This window comes from Hemiscyllium ocellatum, chromosome 9, assembly GCF_020745735.1.
Source record: "Hemiscyllium ocellatum isolate sHemOce1 chromosome 9, sHemOce1.pat.X.cur, whole genome shotgun sequence".
In the NCBI taxonomy this organism is placed as follows: domain Eukaryota; kingdom Metazoa; phylum Chordata; class Chondrichthyes; order Orectolobiformes; family Hemiscylliidae; genus Hemiscyllium; species Hemiscyllium ocellatum.
The window spans coordinates 42,099,448-42,117,989 of NC_083409.1; the positions used below are offsets into that span (position 1 = coordinate 42,099,448).

General features: G+C 40.6%; 1 protein-coding gene across 4 annotated transcripts in view; it reads right to left on the reverse strand.

The window, feature by feature from the left end:
• The window catches only part of kcnt2 (potassium channel, subfamily T, member 2), a 686,368-nt gene that overhangs the window by 102,879 nt on the left and 564,947 nt on the right, over window positions 1–18,542 (reverse strand). The window contains exon 25 of one of the 4 annotated variants that reach the window (XM_060829715.1): window positions 804–814. The exons of 2 other annotated variants lie outside the window; for them this stretch is intronic. In XM_060829715.1, the coding sequence (XP_060685698.1) occupies window positions 804–814 (11 nt within the window). Of the gene's footprint in view, window positions 1–803; window positions 815–965; window positions 993–18,542 lie in introns of all 4 variants that reach the window. One more of the 4 variants, XM_060829712.1, reaches the window with a different exon arrangement.

Here is an 18,542-nt window from a genome sequence, read left to right on the forward strand (position 1 = left end):
TGCTTGCTTACCTGCAGCCTAATCTTCTGTGATTCATGCACTTGGACACCCAGTTCGCTCTGACTGGCAAAGCTCTGCAATATGCTTCTCTTTTTACAATTTCAGGTAAAATTTCACCATTTTCCACATTCATTTAACCAATCGATATCACTTTGAAGGCTTCTAGTGTCATCAAATCATAGAGATGTACAGCACGGAAACACCAGATATCCCAACGCAATCAACTCTCACCTTCCAGCACCCAGCCCATATCCCTCCAAAACCTTCCATTCTTATACCCATCCAGATGCCTTTTAAATTTTGCAATTGTACCAGCCTCCACCACTTCTTCTGGCTATTCATGTCATACATGTACCACCCTCTGTGTGAAAAAGTTGCCCCTTAGGTCTCTTTTATATCTTTCCTCTCTCACCCTAAACCTAAGCCCTCTAGTTCTGGATTCCTCCAACTCCAGGGAAAAAAACTTTGTCTATTTATCCTGTCCATGCCCCTCATGATTTTATAAACCTCTATAAGGTCACCCCTCAGCCTCCGACACTCCAGGGAAAACAGCCCCAGCCTATTCAACCTCTCTCTGTAGCTCAAGTCCTCCAACCTTGCAACATCCTTGTAAATCTTTTCTGAACCATTTCATGTTTCACAACATCTTTCCGAAAGGAAGGAGACCAGAATTGCACGCAATATTCCAACAGTGGCCTGACCAATGTCCTGTACAGCTTCAACATGACCTCCCAACTCCTGAACTCAATACTCTGACCAATAAAGGAAGGCATACCAAACACCTTCTTCACTATCCTATCTACCTGTGACTTCACTTTCGAGGAGCTATGAACCTGCACTCCAAGGTCTCTTTGTTCAGCAACACCTCTTCACAACTCACTTTCCTACTTGTTTGTGTCATCAGCAGATTTAGCTCCCATATCTTGGATCCCTTCACCCAAATCATTTATATAAATGGTGAAGACTTGACGCCTCAGCACTGACCCATGTGGCTTGCCACTTAGGACATTGTGCCAGCCTGAAAAAGACCACCCTATTCTGACTTTCTGCTTCCTGTTAGCAAACCAGGAACCAACGAGGTTAGAAATCCCTTGGAATAGCATTCTATCAGCAACATGCTTTTCTGACAGGTAAAGGACAGAGGGGATGAAAGGCTCTCAAACGCCAAGTTTCTAAAGGAACCCTCATTAAAATAATTTAATGAAGCAAATATTAATTGCTACTATTGTGAATGGTGAATGGCTGATGTCGGCTTTTACCAATATGGCTCCAATAAAACTGGTTACTTGTGATTGCTTCTTTTACTGGGCACTCAATAACCGAACTTGTATATCCAATGCCGAATTCACACTTGAAAATGTGGTTGGATAAAAGAATTTCTACTCTTACATGCCTCATCTCCTTTGGTACTGTATTTCCAGCTAAAGAACAAAAGAGATGAGGACCCTGGAGGCAAAGATTAGCATCGAAAGAGAGAGAGGAAGACCTTGTGCTTCTGAAAGAGCAGAAGGCACTCAGTGGGGAAAGAGTTTCATAATGAGAAGGGTGGAGTTGAGTGAGAAGGGAAGCAATGTCAGGAAAGAAAAACTGGCAACAGAGTGCGCTGCAACCTGTTTCAACCTGTCAGAGCCAAAGTGCAGCAACAAGTAGAAGATGTTTGGGTATTTAATCTGTGTCTCTTGTAATTGGTCAACACATTATGAGTGGTACAGTTAAGACATTCATGTTTGAAATGTTTAACATGACTGGGCCGGCGATGCGTTGCAGCTGTTGCGTGTGGGAGCTGGTGGATCGTGGTGTGAACCATGCTGATGACATCAGTGGCAACTGCTGGCTGCTCGAGCAACTCTGGCTCAGAGGTCATGAGCTGTAGTATTGGCTGCATCCTCATGAGAGGAGGGGGGGAGGTGTCAGGAACCTGGGAACTGTATTTCAGGAGACTGTCACACCCCTGGCATTAACTACTGCAAACTTGGTCCATGGTCAGAGACTGGGCAGGGTGTGACTGCAAATGAAGCATTTTCAGAGTTTAAATTTGGAGGTGCTGCTATGAGTGCCTTTTCCCAATAGGATATTGCTCCCAGGAGATTTGAGGGCACAGACTGCATGGAAGATGAGCAAGCTGACCACAGCACCATGGTCAGGTGAAGGGAGAAGAGTGTAGCAGCGATAGGAGATTGAAGAGTTGGGGAGTAGATTACTGTTCTCTGAACAAAGACAGAGATCCCAAGGCCGTGTTGCCTACCTGGTGCCAAGGTTCAGCACATCTCTTCTGAGCTGGAGAGAAACTTGGGGAGTGCAGTCAATGTAAGTACAAATGACTTATATGGGGCAAGGACAAAGAATCTGCTGAGGCATTATAAGAAATTTAGCAGGGCTTATTTAAAAAGCCAAAGCTAACAATTCTTGGATTACTACCTGATCCAAACGCAAACTGGCACGTGGTAAATAAGATCAGAGAGGTAAATGGATGGCTCAAAGATTGGTGAGACAGAAATGGCTCTGATTCATCAGACATTGGAACCCGGACTGGGGAAAGTGACAACAATTCTACTGGAAAGAGCTTAATTTGAAACATGCTCGGTCAGTTTTCTTGGTGAATCATATAGCGAGGGTTGTATATCGTGCTTTAAACTAATTGCTTAGAGAATGATTCACTTGAAGGGCAGTTTATGAACTCAAAAAGAATCATGAGAGCACCGATGCAGGTTAGTGAAGTGACACATGATAAGCAAAATGTGACAGGAAGGGATAGAAAATATATGTCGAAGAGAGCAACAGAAATTAGAACCACGGTCAGTAATAATGGTAAAATGGCAATGGTCAAGTCTCTTTATCTGATTACAATGAGATAGATGAGTTGATGGCACGAGATAGAAATGGCTTGATGGCTATTATGGAGACATAGTTGCAAAGTGACCAAGACTGAGAACACAATATTCAAGGTTATTGATGCATCAGAAGATAAACCAAATGATCAGGTAGTTCTGTTCAGAACAAAAGCTGTCATTGCAGTGGTGAGTATTCATGTAGGTACAGTGGATCATAATGTGGAATCAGTTTGGATGAGCAAGGGAAAGACATCAAGAGTGTGCATTGTCACTAGACCCCCCAAAGAGACCCTTCACTGTAGAACAAAGTATAATCGGGAAATGATGGAGATGTTTAACAAGGGCAGTACAACAATCATGGGTGATTTTAATCTGCATATTATCTGGACAAATCAGATAGCCTGAAATACGAATCTGTTGAATGCATCAGAGATCATTTCCTTAGAACAGTACATTGCAGAATATATACAGGTACAAACTATTGTAGACAGAGTAATGTGTAATGAGATAGGATTAATAAGAGATCACATTATTGAAGATCCTCTGAGGGTAAAGATCATAGCATGGCTGAATTTCAAATTCAGATTGAAATAGAGAAACTTGGGTTTCAAACTAATGCACTCAAATTAAACAAGGTCAATTTGAATTTATCTAAAGCATGCTGGGTAAATAGACTAAGGGGATGGTTATGAGACAAGCAGTAGCAGACATTTAAGTAGATATTTTACAAAGGCTTAGCAAAAATTCATTCCAGTCAAAAAAAGGGTGTGATGAAAAGGATGAAACACCCATGACTAACAAAGTTAAAAATCACACAACACCAGGTTAACTTTGTACACCCCAGTCCAACACTGGCATCTCCAAATCATGATTAACAAAGGTGGTGAAGGTGGTTAAAAAAAACTAAGACATACGAAGTGTTGAAAAAAAATGGTCGGCCAGTGAATCATTATTCTTTGGTTTCGGAACCAACAGCAGATGACTATAAGTCTAATTAAGAGGGATTCACAGAGTAGATTTTGAGGTATGCTTCCACTAATAGGGGAATCTTGAACTAGAAGACATAGTTACAAAATAAGGGGGCATTCATTTAAACCTGAAACATGAAGGAATTTCTTCTGCTGGAAACCAGTGAATGTTTGGAATTCTCTAAACCAGAGAGTCGTGGAGGCAAAATCACTAAAAGTGTTTGAACAGGAGGTGGGTTGACATTTTTAAAAAAATGTCAATGAGTTGATGGCTGTGGTGAGCTGGCAGGAAAGAGGAGTTCAGGCCATGATCTTGTTGAATGGCTGGCAGGGTGTCCGGGCTGAATAGTCGACTGAGATGATTACTTCTTAAGCTTTTATATTGTTGTTTAATATAAAGAAGCATTTAGAATACATGACAATTAGAAGAAATATATATGAGGATCTTTCAATAATGGGGTTAAATGCTGACTTTGAGTAAATTGGGTGATATTGAGCGATTCATCTCTCATGAGTCTGATTTCCATGAAAATCAGTTGGGAAAGATAAATAATGGATTGTTAACTCACTACTCCATGTTTTACACATTGCACACATAAATATATCCACCCCAACTATGACTTTTAAAAACGCTCAAACTGGTGAATCTTTTTTTCAGATTGATTTATAGTCATCACAACCACAATTTGCTGACTTTCTTATTCAAGAAGGAAGATAGGCTCCTTCTTTAACATATATCCTCACAATTGGATCCAGGAAAACATTAATAACTTGAGAATGAAATGTTATTTGTGCCTCCCACAGTCTACACCAGATTTATTAGGGAGACAATTACACTGGAACTTTAAAGTGATGTCTTTCCATCTTCTGCACCACACAACCCTAATTATTTTTACAGTAGTTTGGCTGATTGATAGAGCAGATTGATAATAGCAGTTGCGTGAATTCGTGCTGAACTGGTTGAAAAATACAATCACTCATGCTTAATGTAATGGAACCATTCATGGATATTGTTTGTTAAAGTCAAAGCACAATCACTATTTTTCTCATGTGATTTGCCAATGAAAGGCATTCAATCTCAATTTAGCTATGGCCTAAAATAAACTGAACATTTCAATTGTATTTGTTGGCAATAAAATAATTGTTTATTCAACAGTTTGTGTGTTGTATGATCCATATGTCAAACTATCACTTTATTGCGTGCCACATTTGATATACAAGAAATATTTGCAAAATTAAAACACCGTGTGAAAGTTCACACAACACTTATCCTTTTCATTCTTTATCATCGCCAGTCAACTTTACCTCCATAGAATGCTTTTTGTTATACAAAGATGATATTATCAATGTACTGTTACAGGACTTCAACCTAAATTTGCTCATTAAAGTCAAATCAGAAACAAGAGAATGTGATATGAAATGTACCATTTTCAATTAAAAACGAATGTAATAAGACCGAATAAAAATGGTCTGGCTGTGATATTTCAACAAGCCACTTCAAGTACCCACAGCAAAGTACAATTTCTACAGCTATACCTCTGCCTTAGAGGGTAGAAATACTAGGATCATTCATCAAACAGCACTGGTCGTTGTGAATAAAACATCTCTAGAACATCAAAAATTAGAAATTAAACATCTTATTCTTGTTAGCAAGTGAACAGTGACTTTAATAAAGGAGAAAAGCCTTTGTTCTGTTGCTCATGGCAAATGCAATTGTCTAAGTGAGCACTGGGGTCTCACATCTGTAATGGTTCTTTTCAGCAGTGACTACACTTCTGAAGTAATTCATCGACTAGGAAATGCAACAGAACATCCTGAAGTCATGAGAAGTGCTATGCAAATGCACGGGTTCTTCCTTTCTTCTTTATGTTAATTCCATTTTTTTGCAGTTTCTGAATTTGGCTCTCTATTCATGTTCCGGTAAAACTGCCTTTGCGCTAATAACCCTTCGGTAACTTCTAAAAGTGACTTCTCTCCTTTCCCAAGTATCAAAAAAGTGATCTTGTGTGAGACATCAAACTGTGCCTGATATTGTTTCCATTATAGTTGCTATGTATGTTACTGAATAGTGAAAAGGAGCAGAAACTCACCAATGTACATTTTCTCCTTCCCTCAAGCATGGTAGATATAATAGAATGGAAGCTGATTATTATTCCCTATTTTTGACCTATTTGAGACCAGTCAGTTCAGTACAGAAAGTTTGAATCTGTGTTTTATATGGCTAGTTTATGCCACTTAAAGCATTTATCATCTAAATCATTAGCTCATCTCCCATTGTAATTAATTCTTAATATACACTCATTTAAAAATATCTGGACATGTGATGCAATGATGTCTATTTTTCAGTTCTGCTTTAAAAATAATGGATACAATCAACTGTAAAACAAAATATAATTACACATTACATAGAATGCAATCATTGTAAATCATAGGGAAATCAGGCAGAGGCCATTTACTAACATATACAGGAAGTAATAAATTAAGAAAGGGTGACTGCATTGCAAATGTTACCCTGGTATTTAGGAAAATATTTTTTAATAGAGAATTTCTTAAAGTGCAAACAAATTATGCTTTTTGAGTACTTTGCAATCTAAATTTAATGTGGTTGTACTTATTTCAGGAGCAGAAAACAAATTCGAATTTTAACAAAGGGAAATTGTAGCGTCTATTTGTGCCAGATCAAGGATTATTGCCTTCTTTTAAAGGCAGCCACTGGCTCATTGAAATATCGGATTGAAGTTTTTGTTCTCAGTTTGGTCCATTTCAGAAATTGCTGAACATCAGTGCTTGTGTTGACACAAATTCCAACTCTTATCAGGCTCAACAGTAGCTTAACCAAGAGCCATGAAAGAACTACTCAAACTCACAGTAAAAAAGTTTCCATATTAATAATGCAGCTAAAACCAGCCTACCCTTTTCCCCTTCCAATAATCTTTTCCCTACTCTGTGGTACAACTGTGCTAGCTCCACCTGTGCAGGACAATATTCAGATATTTCTGGACAGTAGTGCAGCAAACTGCATCAGGGTATCAGGCAATTCTTGCAAGCCTTGGCTGTAAGCAGATGGAGAAAGTAAGGACTGTAGAAGCTGGAGATCAGAGTCGAGCTGGAAAAAGCACAACAGGTCAGGCAGCATCTCAGGAGCAGGAGAATCGACATTTCAGGCTTAAGCCTTTCATCAGCAGATGGATCAGCTCTGGAATCTAGGCTTCCTTTTATGTTCAAAGATTTCCTCATCATTTATTCCCAAATTTTAAAAAAGGTGATATTTATTTCTCATTTTTGCACTTCAAAAGACATTTACCATGCAGGCTCTCTCCAGGTTGTTAAATTGACATAAATGTTTGGGAATATCACTGGGTATTCCCATGCAATTCCATTGAATTGCGACTTTGCAGTAACCTAAGCAGTGTTACATAAACCTTTGCGAATACATGGTTCAAACTAGATACACCTATACAAGAGCATATCACAATATCAACACTCACAAAGCTGCACATAGCATTCCAAATGTAGCTTTGTAAGTTAAATAACTAAGTTAAGATAATAACATAATCAGAAGTCTTCAATGTCTATATGTGTGTTAGGGGATAGATGTTCTTGCTTCTAATCTATTCCTGAAATAATAGGGTTCACAGCAATAACTGTCAGATGTTCAGAGATTTATTAGGCATACAGTAATTAAACTTACACTCATGACCAAACCTTGCAAGAATTAGCTGCAGAAATTAAACATGTTACAGCCCTTGGTGTACAGACTGATCAGACCTTTAATTGAATTCTAAAGTGTCTGTTCCAACAATAATTCACTGTTTTAAAACCTCTTCTACGTGACAAGCAATGTGTTTTGCACTATCCAGTAAAAGTCCACATAAAGTTAATTCTAATGAGCTTGAGTCAAAAGTAAATCAATAAGACCTGATACTGGGACAAGGGCTCACAATGTCTTAGGATCACCCTGCACCCGATGACTGAGTGAGAGAGAGTAGGGTTACATGGAATGGAGCAGGAGGTGGCAATGACTCCACAGATCTTAAGCAGCTGTCTTCTCGGTGGTTAACAATATCTGTACCTCCACCAGTGCCTGTCCAATTGCTTCACAGCCAGCTTTGAACTGTATGAGATTGTGTAAGTCAGCTGCCTTCCCTCAGCCATGCTGTAGACACTGTGGCAGGAGTACAAAGTCACCACAAGACAGGAACAAAGCAAATGTACTAACATAATTCGTTCTGTTTTGTATGGATCTTCTGAAGTGCTGTCAGATAAAGTAAGATTAGCCTTTTGTTGGTGTCCTTTTGTTGTAGGATGGTGGCCTGAATAGACAACATGATGGCTCATAGCAAGTTGGAAGGTGGCATCGGTGATTTGCAATGTGAGATTTCAGAGGAACTAGAGTCTGTGGATCCATTCATAGCAGCCCATCCATAAGCAAGAGTCCAGAATAGCTGCTATTACCCCGTGCCTTTTTCTTCCCATCCTGACACATCCTTGGAAGGCCTGGTGACCGGCGTTGCTCTCTCATGATTGTGCGTTTGTGCCAACAAACTCTTCTGGACAGACCCTAGAGCAGTCTGGGAGCAAAACTGTTCATTCCGAATACAAACCATCTGCTCCACAATATTTGTATGGCACCATTTCCCTTTGCAGGCATGCCATCCATCTTTAGTCAGGTAGCAGAGGGGATTCATGAGCCAAGAGTTGAACATGGATTCCCCCATCACCCAGCAGCTAGTCTCTCGTCCTGCATGTGGGCTCACTATGGTGGACATGGTTCACTGGATAACACTGGACATGTTGTGACCGCTTTCAGGGTAGTGGGCCTCACTGACTGGATTTTCTTTGCCATTGTCACACATCTACTGGACGTTCATGGAGTGGTGGCATTTTCAGTTCTGTCATATTATCCCATTGTGAGAAGGGTAGGAAGAGACACATCTTCATCATTGATGGCACCCCACATCATTAGGAATCCTGTTAGCCTGACATACTACATTCCTTCATCAGGAATCCTCGGATGTTGCCTGACCGGCTGTGTGTTTCCTGACTTGCTAATTGGCAATAACTCTCGTTTAACAAGTTATTTTTCTGCACTCGGTAAAACTTCTCAAATTTCTTACTCAGGTAGGTGCTCAACTGCAAGGCCTCTCTCCTGATAAATTCACATAAGCCCCTTGACAGAACTGACCAACTAATTAAGTTCTTTGCTTTTAATTAGGTCCATTATGTAAATTGGCCATTGCTTAAAGGTATGTTTTAATTTTACAGTTCTGTGGTCACTTCATGAATCAACTGCAGTGTAACATTGTGAAATTATTTGCTTTATCATTACAGCAGTATGCGGTAGTTTTATAACCAATACTTGAGAACACATTTGAAAAATGGTCACTTATTTCTTCTGAATTATTTTTTAATAGCCTCGGTCTCCTTGACTCAAGTATTCTCTTACTAAGAGAAAATAAAAATTGAAGGAATTAATTCCACTGAATCACTGCCAGAAGTTACAAAGTGCCTGGCACTGTAGAAGATGCAAGTTACAGAATCTGACTTGGGATATGGCTGAAACACATAAGTCAGTTGTGAGAAATTCACTGGGGTGAATACCATATACTCTTTTGCAAATATTGAAGTCTTTGCGTGGTTTAATCTTTATTGCTGGATGAGAAATGATCTTTCTGTTTGTCTACTATGGTGAAACCTAATTACACCTCTGTTCACACTGTCACCAATACACGGATGTCATTGGACAACTCCGATAACTGCAGACATGTGTAGCCAGGCATGACAACATAGGGATACGGCCAATCAAGCTGTCCTAAATGCAGCAGTAGTTTAGCCATCTCCATTTGGAGTATTGTCATCTCATGAGCTGGAAGCTGTGGCTTTTACATGAAAGACAAATCTCATTTGGTGGTTGTTGTCCTGGTATAGTCAGTAATTGGTCATCTGAGTTTCAATCATATTAAATCTTACCTCCATTGAATATGGAATAAGGAGGCACTGAGTTGCTTTATTAAAATGATTATGCTTGGTATAATGACACATCACACTAAGGCAAGCAGGTTTCTTACCAGCTTCCTTGACATAATGTTTGAAAGGGGCAGAGTTTAATCACAACCAGTTAGAACTAAGCTGAAATGTACAAAAAAAGAGGATTCTCTAAATCCTCAGTAGGTCAGGCAGCATCCACACATAATGTGAAATAAAATTAATAATTCAGGTCATTGGTTCTTCATTAGAATTGGAGAGAAAAATTAGCTTTGACAAGCTTCAGACAAATATGGAGGTGGCAGCGAGAGGGTGATGGGTGGACAGTGGTCGAGACTAAATGATGAAAGAGATGGTGGTGGAAGTCAAAGCGACATGGAATCACTTTGTAGATCTTGAGAAGGAGCAAGCTATGCTCTGCTGGAGGATAGTAAGTTTGAAGGTTATGGAGAAAAGACAGGAACAGAGGGCAAAAATAGGGTCACTTCATCCCTCAAGCCCAGTCCATTATTCAACAAGATTATTGTCGACCAGTCACCTAACAACCGGAAACAAAACCAGAAATTGCTGGAGAAACTCAACAGGTCTGGTAGCATCTGTGGAGAGAAAATAGAATTAATGTTTTGGGTCCAATGACCCTTCTTCCGACTTCTCTCCACAGGTGTTGCCAAACCTATTGAATTTTTCTAGCAATTTCTTTTTTAGTCTTCAATTTTCAGCATCCACAGTTCTTTTTTTTTTGTTTAGTATCTAACAGCCTACTAGTTCTAAACTCCTTGGCTAAACCAGCTTCATCTAACCTTGCCTAACTGCTCCTTTTAATCTCCATTGCTTGTAACACCACCTAGTTTTGTGTCGAGACCAATTTGAGTAAAAAGTAAAGTTGGCATAGTCTTACCAGACCATAGGGAAGCTCTCTCATTAGGGAGAGACACGATGGGTGGTGATTTAACCTGAGGGTCACCATGCCTCAGCCGAGGGGAGGTTGAGATGGAGAGTCCTTCGTGGTCACCTCAGTCAGTTCGTGAATCGAACCCATGTTGTTGGCGACACTCTGCATTACGAACCATGGTCCAGCCAACTGAGCTAACTGACCCCCAAGCAAATCTCAACAAATAGCTTTCAATTCAGCCATGCAAGCCATTCTCACCTCAGCTGAAGTTACCAAGAAGGTCCCACCTTCTGTAGCTGGCCCCTCACTTGAGGCAGGGTGAGCTTCAAGTTAAACCAGCACCTATCGTCTCTTTCCCAAATGATAGAACAGCCCTGTGGTTCTCTAGGACAATGGCAACTTTACCTTTACAATATTCATGACTGCAATGAAATAGCTGCAGCCCTCCCACAGATTTTTTTTCCAGGACACCACCTGCTAAGTAAAGTGCCAGCCTATTGTATTATCCTTACTTTGTCTCATGCTGCTAACCAAAATTCCTCATGATAATTTCTCTTAACTTTAACTGTCTCTTTTGAGAGAATTCATTCATGCTGCTTATAAAAGACACATCGAGGAGGTGCTGTTCATTGATGAAGATGAGGTCGGAGGAGCTGTCAGAGAGTTGTTACTGAGCTTTGGCAAAGTAGTAGCATCCTTACTTCTGAGTCAGAAAGTCGCTGACGCCAAGTCCCACGCCCCCTCTCCAGTGACTTGAGCACAAAACTCAGGCTAACACATTAGAGCATTCCTTGGTAATGCTATACTTTTGGAGATACTAGAAATCAGGCAGCATTGGGAGCTGGATTTTCACTCCATGTAAGGGAGTAGCAGTAGTGGGGAATTAATAATGGGCCTATCATGCTTGGATTCCATGTGGACAAAGGCTGTGTGAAAGACCTACTTTAGTGATCTTTAGCCTACATCCCAGCTGTAATCCCATTTCACCCTATATCCCTGAGGATGCTCATACCCTGCATGCCAACCTATACCCTTCTACCAACCCCACAGGTTAATTCAAGCATTTAATCCTTTACACAGGTTTGCCTTCATAGCTCTACATCAAAGGTTTGGAGCTGTAAATAAAATGTGAATTTACAAGTCCCTCACTGTGATAATGTTAGACTGTCAACTGCAGTCATAATATCCCCAAGAGATATCTCAACAAACAGCTTTGTGAAATTGCAAGCACTTTTTTTTTACCCCAACTGCAATGTGTCCTTTTTTCCTCAAATGTAAAGAGTTTTGCATTCAAAATGCTTTGACAGCTTAATAGTCCTCGTGAGTCTATTTTCATATACATTCATCTCCACTTTTAAAAATCCCACGAGGTCTCGATTACTCCCAAAGACAACTGAGATCTATCAAAGGGGTCCCTGGATCCATCTACAAAGACCTTAGTTCTCAAGAAGGTTACCTACCTCACCAAATGATGCAATTTTAGATCTTTTTCTCAGATGTTTAAAATTCATGAGTCATGTTTTATACATTTCCTGAATGAAAATTGTGCCTGTTTGAAGGCAGGTGGACTCCTGTACAACTGTCTCTGAGAACCACGAGCATGCAAACTACGTCCCCCTTGCCTACACACATGAAAATGGTTGATGTTGGGTTCAGGAAAAGGACTTGCTTAGGCTTGAGAACCTCTGGACAATTAGCAATGGGTAATACATGATGACCTGTCCAGCAATGCCCATAGCCCCATGATTGAATAAGGTCTTCCTCTCTGTTTGTTTATGGACAGCTAGAAAGGGGACAAGGATCTCACTGTTCACCCTCAACATATATACAACAACTAGATATGATCTAGGGGCGGCATGGTGGCTCAGTGGTTAGCACTGCTGTCTCACCTAGGTTCGATTCCAGCCTCAGGCGACTGTCTGTGTGGAGTTTGTACATTCTCCCCGTGTCTGTGTGCGTTTCCTCCGGGTGCTCCGGTTTCCTCCCACAGTCACAAAGACATGCAGGTTAGGTGAATTGGTCATGCTAAATTGCCCATAGAGTTAGGTGCATTAGTTAGGGGGAATGGGTCTGAGTGGGTTACTCTTCAGAGGTTTGGTATGGACTAGTTGGGCCAAAGGGCCTGTTTCCACAATGTAGGGAATCTAATCTACTCTACAATAGTGACAACACTTCATTAACTTTAAAGTACTTTGGAAATCCTGGAATGCGTAGGTTTTCCTGTGGAGGAAAGATTGAAGAGTCTCAAGCCTATAGTCTCAGGCATATTTTTTGATTGCCTACGATGTGGAAACAGGCCCTTTGGCCCAACAAGTCCACACCGACCCTCCGAAGAGTAAATCATCTGGATCCATTTCCCTCTGACTAATACACCTAAACTATGGTCAATTTAGCATGGCCAAATCACTTGACCTGCACATCTTTGGACTGTGGGAGGAAACCCACACAGACATAGAAAGAAAATGCAAACTCCACACAAACAGTCACCAGAGGCTGGAATTGAACCTGGGATCTGGTGCTGTGAGGCAGCAGTGCTAACCACTGAGCCACCGTGCCACCAAGAAGCATGAGAGGCAATCATTGTGAAACATGTTAAGTTGACAAGGAAGGTAAATACTATATGGATGTTTTATCTGTCTTTTTAAAAATACTTTTAGTTATGAATGGAAAGCAGGCCTCACTGGTTAGACAAACAGATATTGACTTCCCTTAGCTTCACTGGAGATAGTGATGGTGAACTGCCTTCTTGAACTGCTGCAGTCCTTTGGATGTAAAGACACCCACAATCTCTCTAGGAAGGGAGTTTCATGATTTTGACCCAGTGACAGTGAAGGAACTGAGATGTAGTTGTAAGTTAAGGTTATGCTGCAGGTTGAAGGTGGAGCTTCCATGTGGTGGTGTTGGCATTGGCATTGTCCTTCTAGCTGGAAACTGTTGTGTTCAGAATGTGCTATCACAGCAGCCTTGGCTGAGCGGTCATGAACTCAGGATCACAGTCTCACGATAAGGTGCTGTCCCAAGAGGATGACAAAGAGAAATTTCTTCAATAAAAGAGTTGTTCAATCTTTTGAATTCATTCCCTCCACTAGGATGCTCTATCATTTATGATATTCAGGATTACACATTGATTTGGGACAAGAAGGGAATCAAGAGGAATGGAAGCTTGGAAATTGGAATGTAGAGTTAAGGTAAAAGATCAGCCATTACCTTATTGAATAGCCGAGCACACTCAACAGGTTGAATGGACCACTCCACCTCCTGCTTGCAATAAGAACTGAGAAAAACAAACAGCAGGCCATGAATGGGCCGAATGACCTGTCTTGGTGCCACTTACCTTGTGTAAACCTACAAAAAATGAAAGTCTTCCTTCTGTAAACAGATGGGAAGCAATTATCCTTTCCCATGTCTCACAGTGAGTCACCGTTTTTCCTCTCCTTGTGTAAAAGACATTTTTCAGTAGATTTCCTTTCCAAACTGCAACAAAGGCCACCCCAAACTTGTGAAATAAGTGGATTCATGTTTCGGTAATTAGTAGCATAGCTTGGCTCAAGTAAGCCCCACGCTTGTGGAGCTCATAGAGTATTGTACATTGACAGTGGGAGTGAACCAGCCTTGATAAAATAACTTCAGGAGAGTGAAATCACCGTGATACAATAAGGAGTGAGCTATTTGCTTCAATCAATGCCAATGCTCCTGTTCATTTGTTTTGGATGTTTTGGACTCAAACAAATTTCAGAAACGCCAACCCATTTTCATCTAAATTGAAACCATTGAGTCAGCTCTCCAGTAGGGTTTGATGGCTGTTTGGGTGTGTTGTTAGTGCTCTTCACCTGAACATGGTCATCCCAGCTCTTTGGTGTAAAGAAATTTTCATATGTTACCAAGAACACAAGGGAGTAAGAACCACATAGAGATTATGGTGCCTACATAGAGATTATCCAAGACTTCAGGACATCCTGAAGCTTTACATAGGCAATTGAGCACTTCGGAAGCATAGTCACTGTTGTAATGTAGCAGCTAATTTATGCATAGCAAGCTCTGACAAGGCACAAATCACCAGATAATCGGTCTCTGTGATATTGGTTGGGGGATAAATATTTGACAGGAAGTAGGGCCAATTATTCTGCTCTTCCTTGAACATTTTGGTGCAACATTGGACCTGGGTGTGAATTAGAATCCCTACAGTGTGGAAACAGGCCATTTGGCCCAACAGTTCCACACCAACCCTCCGAAGAGTATCCCACCCAGACTCACTCCTCTACACCTATTACTTGACATTTCCCCTGACTAATGCATTTAGTGTACACATCCCTGAGTACTCAGGGGAATTTAGTACGGCCAATTCACCTAACCTGCACATCTTTGTATTATGGGAGGAAACCAGAGCACTGGGAGGAAACCCACGCAGACACGGGGAGAATGTGCAAACTCCAATCAGACAGTTGCCCCAAGGCTGGAATCAAATCTGGGATCCTGGTGCTGTGAGGCAGCGATGCCAGGCACTAAGCTGCCTGTTGCCTGTCGTGGGATGCTCTTCGGAAGGGCAGAGTGGATTTGATGGGCTGAGTGGCCTGCTTCTACACTGTACGAGTCTATTTTACCAAGAGGGCAAATGGGACTTCAATTTCAACATCTCATTCAGAATGCAGTACTTGTTGTAAAAAGTAACAGCCTAGATTACCTACTTAAGTGACTGAAGTCAGATGGAATACACAACTATTTAATTCAGAAGCCACAGTGTTACCACTAAGCCATGGTTAGCATGTTTTCATGATGGTGTATCCTATATTTTCTTTGGGATGAGGAAGATACCGTTCAACAGGAATGATCCTGTAAGTCAAAGCTTTTCAGAAGACAAGTCTTTTATAATAAAAGGATTACAGACATGGAGGCTTTGTTCCTTTTTAACCTGCTTCTCAAATCTTACAATATTCTGCTAAGTTTAATACTTGATAATGCAGCAGTGTCTTCCAAAGTCGATACAAAGTTCAAACTCAGCAGTAGCCCAAGGACATTTTACTGACCAAAAAGGTTTTAAAAGAAGAAAACTGTGCAGCTGGAATGGCAACACCAATAGAAAAAAAAGTTTTCTTTCTGAATATAGCAACGGTAGTTCTTTAAGGGCTGTCTCTGAGTGGTGCAGGGAGGGGAATTTCACTTGGATTGGCCCTTAAGGAGACAGATGAGCAAACAAAGGAAAAGCAAAACTACTTCCGCCCAAAACTGGAGTGGTGAAATAATTTTCAAAAGATCTCACGCACCATGTTTCTTGTTCATCTTTGAAGTCAACAAGCTGGGGTCAATTTGAGTCGAGCTATTGTGACAAATCTAATTGAGCTGGCATGTTCAAGGTTATCGTCTGCCTTAAGTGTTTGCAATTTGGCACTTCAAATGCATCAACTGCCTAAGTGTTTGAGACTTGGTATTAACAGTTTACTGCCTTGAACCAAATAGAAGGCAAGGTGGTGCACAGTTTGTTAAAGATGACACTGATCACCAACAATCTGGGAGAATCAGTGTCAAAGACAGACATAATAAATATGCTGTTAAATGCATGACCTGACTTAGACCAAACATTTGGCAGTGGGCAAGCTAGTTGATAGATAGGCCTGAAGAACCTGTCAGTCGATGTGGAGCATTAACTTAAATGCACAAAAATGTTACTGCTGCCTGTAAGCTACTCATAGCTTTTGAAAAGCAGTTGTCATTTTACTCAACACGGGGCTCACGATAAAATATCTCACGTTACTCAAATCTTCCAGTACTTTGTGCATTTTAGCATAGCTTAAAGTCCTCTAATTATAAAATCACTTAAAGGTTAATCGACAAAAAAAAGCAACAAAATAAAGCTGGCACTTAAAAATAAGTGATGTAGGCAAATGATGACAGCTGAAACTGATTGGAAGAGACAGGATCTGTGGAGTAGAACAAGTGACCAGTGAATGTGCACTGAGAACTTTAAATTATGGTCTGAAGTGTGAAGCCAGGCTTCACCAGCAAAAGATCACCTAGCTGTATTTTAAGGTGTTTCCCATTTCCATGTCATTCCCAGTAAGTATACCAAGAATAACATCCATCACTGCTCCCTAAATCTAATTGCACCATTGCTGACATTTGTTCCCTCAGTGGATATTTGAGAAAAGCCTGGTGTTATACAAACCTCGAATCAGGCAGTCAGCTGTGACAAAATCAATAGATCCACTATTTCGAATGAGATGCAGTGAACTTTATCTGCTGACAAATACCACAGCGAGTTCAGCTTCAGGAAGCATTTATTTGATTAACACCATGCACTAGCTCAAACCTACTGTGCTAAAAAGTCACTGGCTTAAAAACATGATCTGACACAGTAAGGTGACTGCTTCCTGCCAATATTAGACATTCTGTCCACTTGTTTAATTAATCTTGGAAACCTGCTCAATTGCAAACAAAATTTGATTGTCATTTAGTCTCAAGCAGTGACTGCGCAGCAATGATCAACAATAAATGGGATTTCCAAGTAAAGTTTTTACTATTTTTTCCCAAAATGTACTCTGATGCCTTTTTTGCTGCATTTTAATATCATCAGGAAAACTCTTAACTCATAACAAAGGAATTTGGAGTGGAAGTCAACTGTTAACTGTGCTGAAGTGTGAAGTTTCAATTAAACATTTCTTAAATGAGCTTCTTACACTCTAATGCTTAATATCTTAGGTGCAATACTGAAATGAAGATAGAGAATAGGCTTCTGGGATAAAGTGTCAAATATAAAGAGATTTTAACAGGGGGAGTGAGAATTTTCAAGTGTTGTGGGGCGTTACAATTGGCAGGTTTGGAATGACAGATATGTAAGTCAGGGTTTCAGCGGTAGATAGTGAGAAGTAGCTGTTGAAGGGTGTGTGGATGGAAAGAGGCGATCTTTGTCATGAAGAGGATAAAAGGACAAAAGCTTCGCAGAGGGTTGGCTAAAATGTCGAGGTAGTGAACCAGTAGGTGAAGCCTGACTCAGTGGTCGTGGAAGTGGGAATGGTGTCAATGGGTATGAAGTTTGTGATGGGAGTCGAAGACAATGATCTTTTTCTTCCAACTGCTTATCTGCAGAAAATTGCACCTCATCTTAGGTGTTGGAGAAGCAGCTGGACAAATATGAGAGAGAAAGAAAGGCACCATGGATTGGTGAAGGATAAATCATATTGATGAACATAGTTGAATATTTTAACGCAATAACTAATGCTGTAAATAAGGGAATAAAAATGGATGTTCTCTATGTGGACAACTAGAACACATTCAAAAAGATTCCATTGAAGGTAATGCAGCCAAAATGAGCGTACATGAAATTTAAGGTACTTCTTAGCTTGAATAAGGAAGCAGGGAGTAAGAGACTGTGAGGGTGCAGAATGATTATGTATTCAAATTGGAATGGTGCAACTAGTGGCGCCTGCCAAAGATCTGTACTAGCAAAAGAGATTTTCACATATGTTCATAAATGTAGGTGATGAAGGGATAGGAGATCTCTGACAGCATTAAGCTGGACGGCACAGTGAGACTGAACTGGAAAGTCAAAAACAGAATTGTGGTAAGATGGAGTCCATGGTGAAAAATAGGATGGCCATGTACTTTGGACTTAAGAAACTGAGGTCAAAATATTTCCTTAATAAAGACGATGAATGAGCAGGGAGATCTAGAGGTTCAAATACAAAAAGCTTGAAAAATTAGTGGATAAGCACAAAATTAGGTAGCTCCTAGAATGCTGGCCTTTATCTTGAGAGGGCTGGAATACAAAACATCAGCTCTCTGAGTTGCAGGGTGCCAAATGGACTGGCTGCTGTTCAGGGTGGGCTGCTTCCCCTTATAGGAGGGCAGGCCAGGGTCCCTGCTGCTCACCAA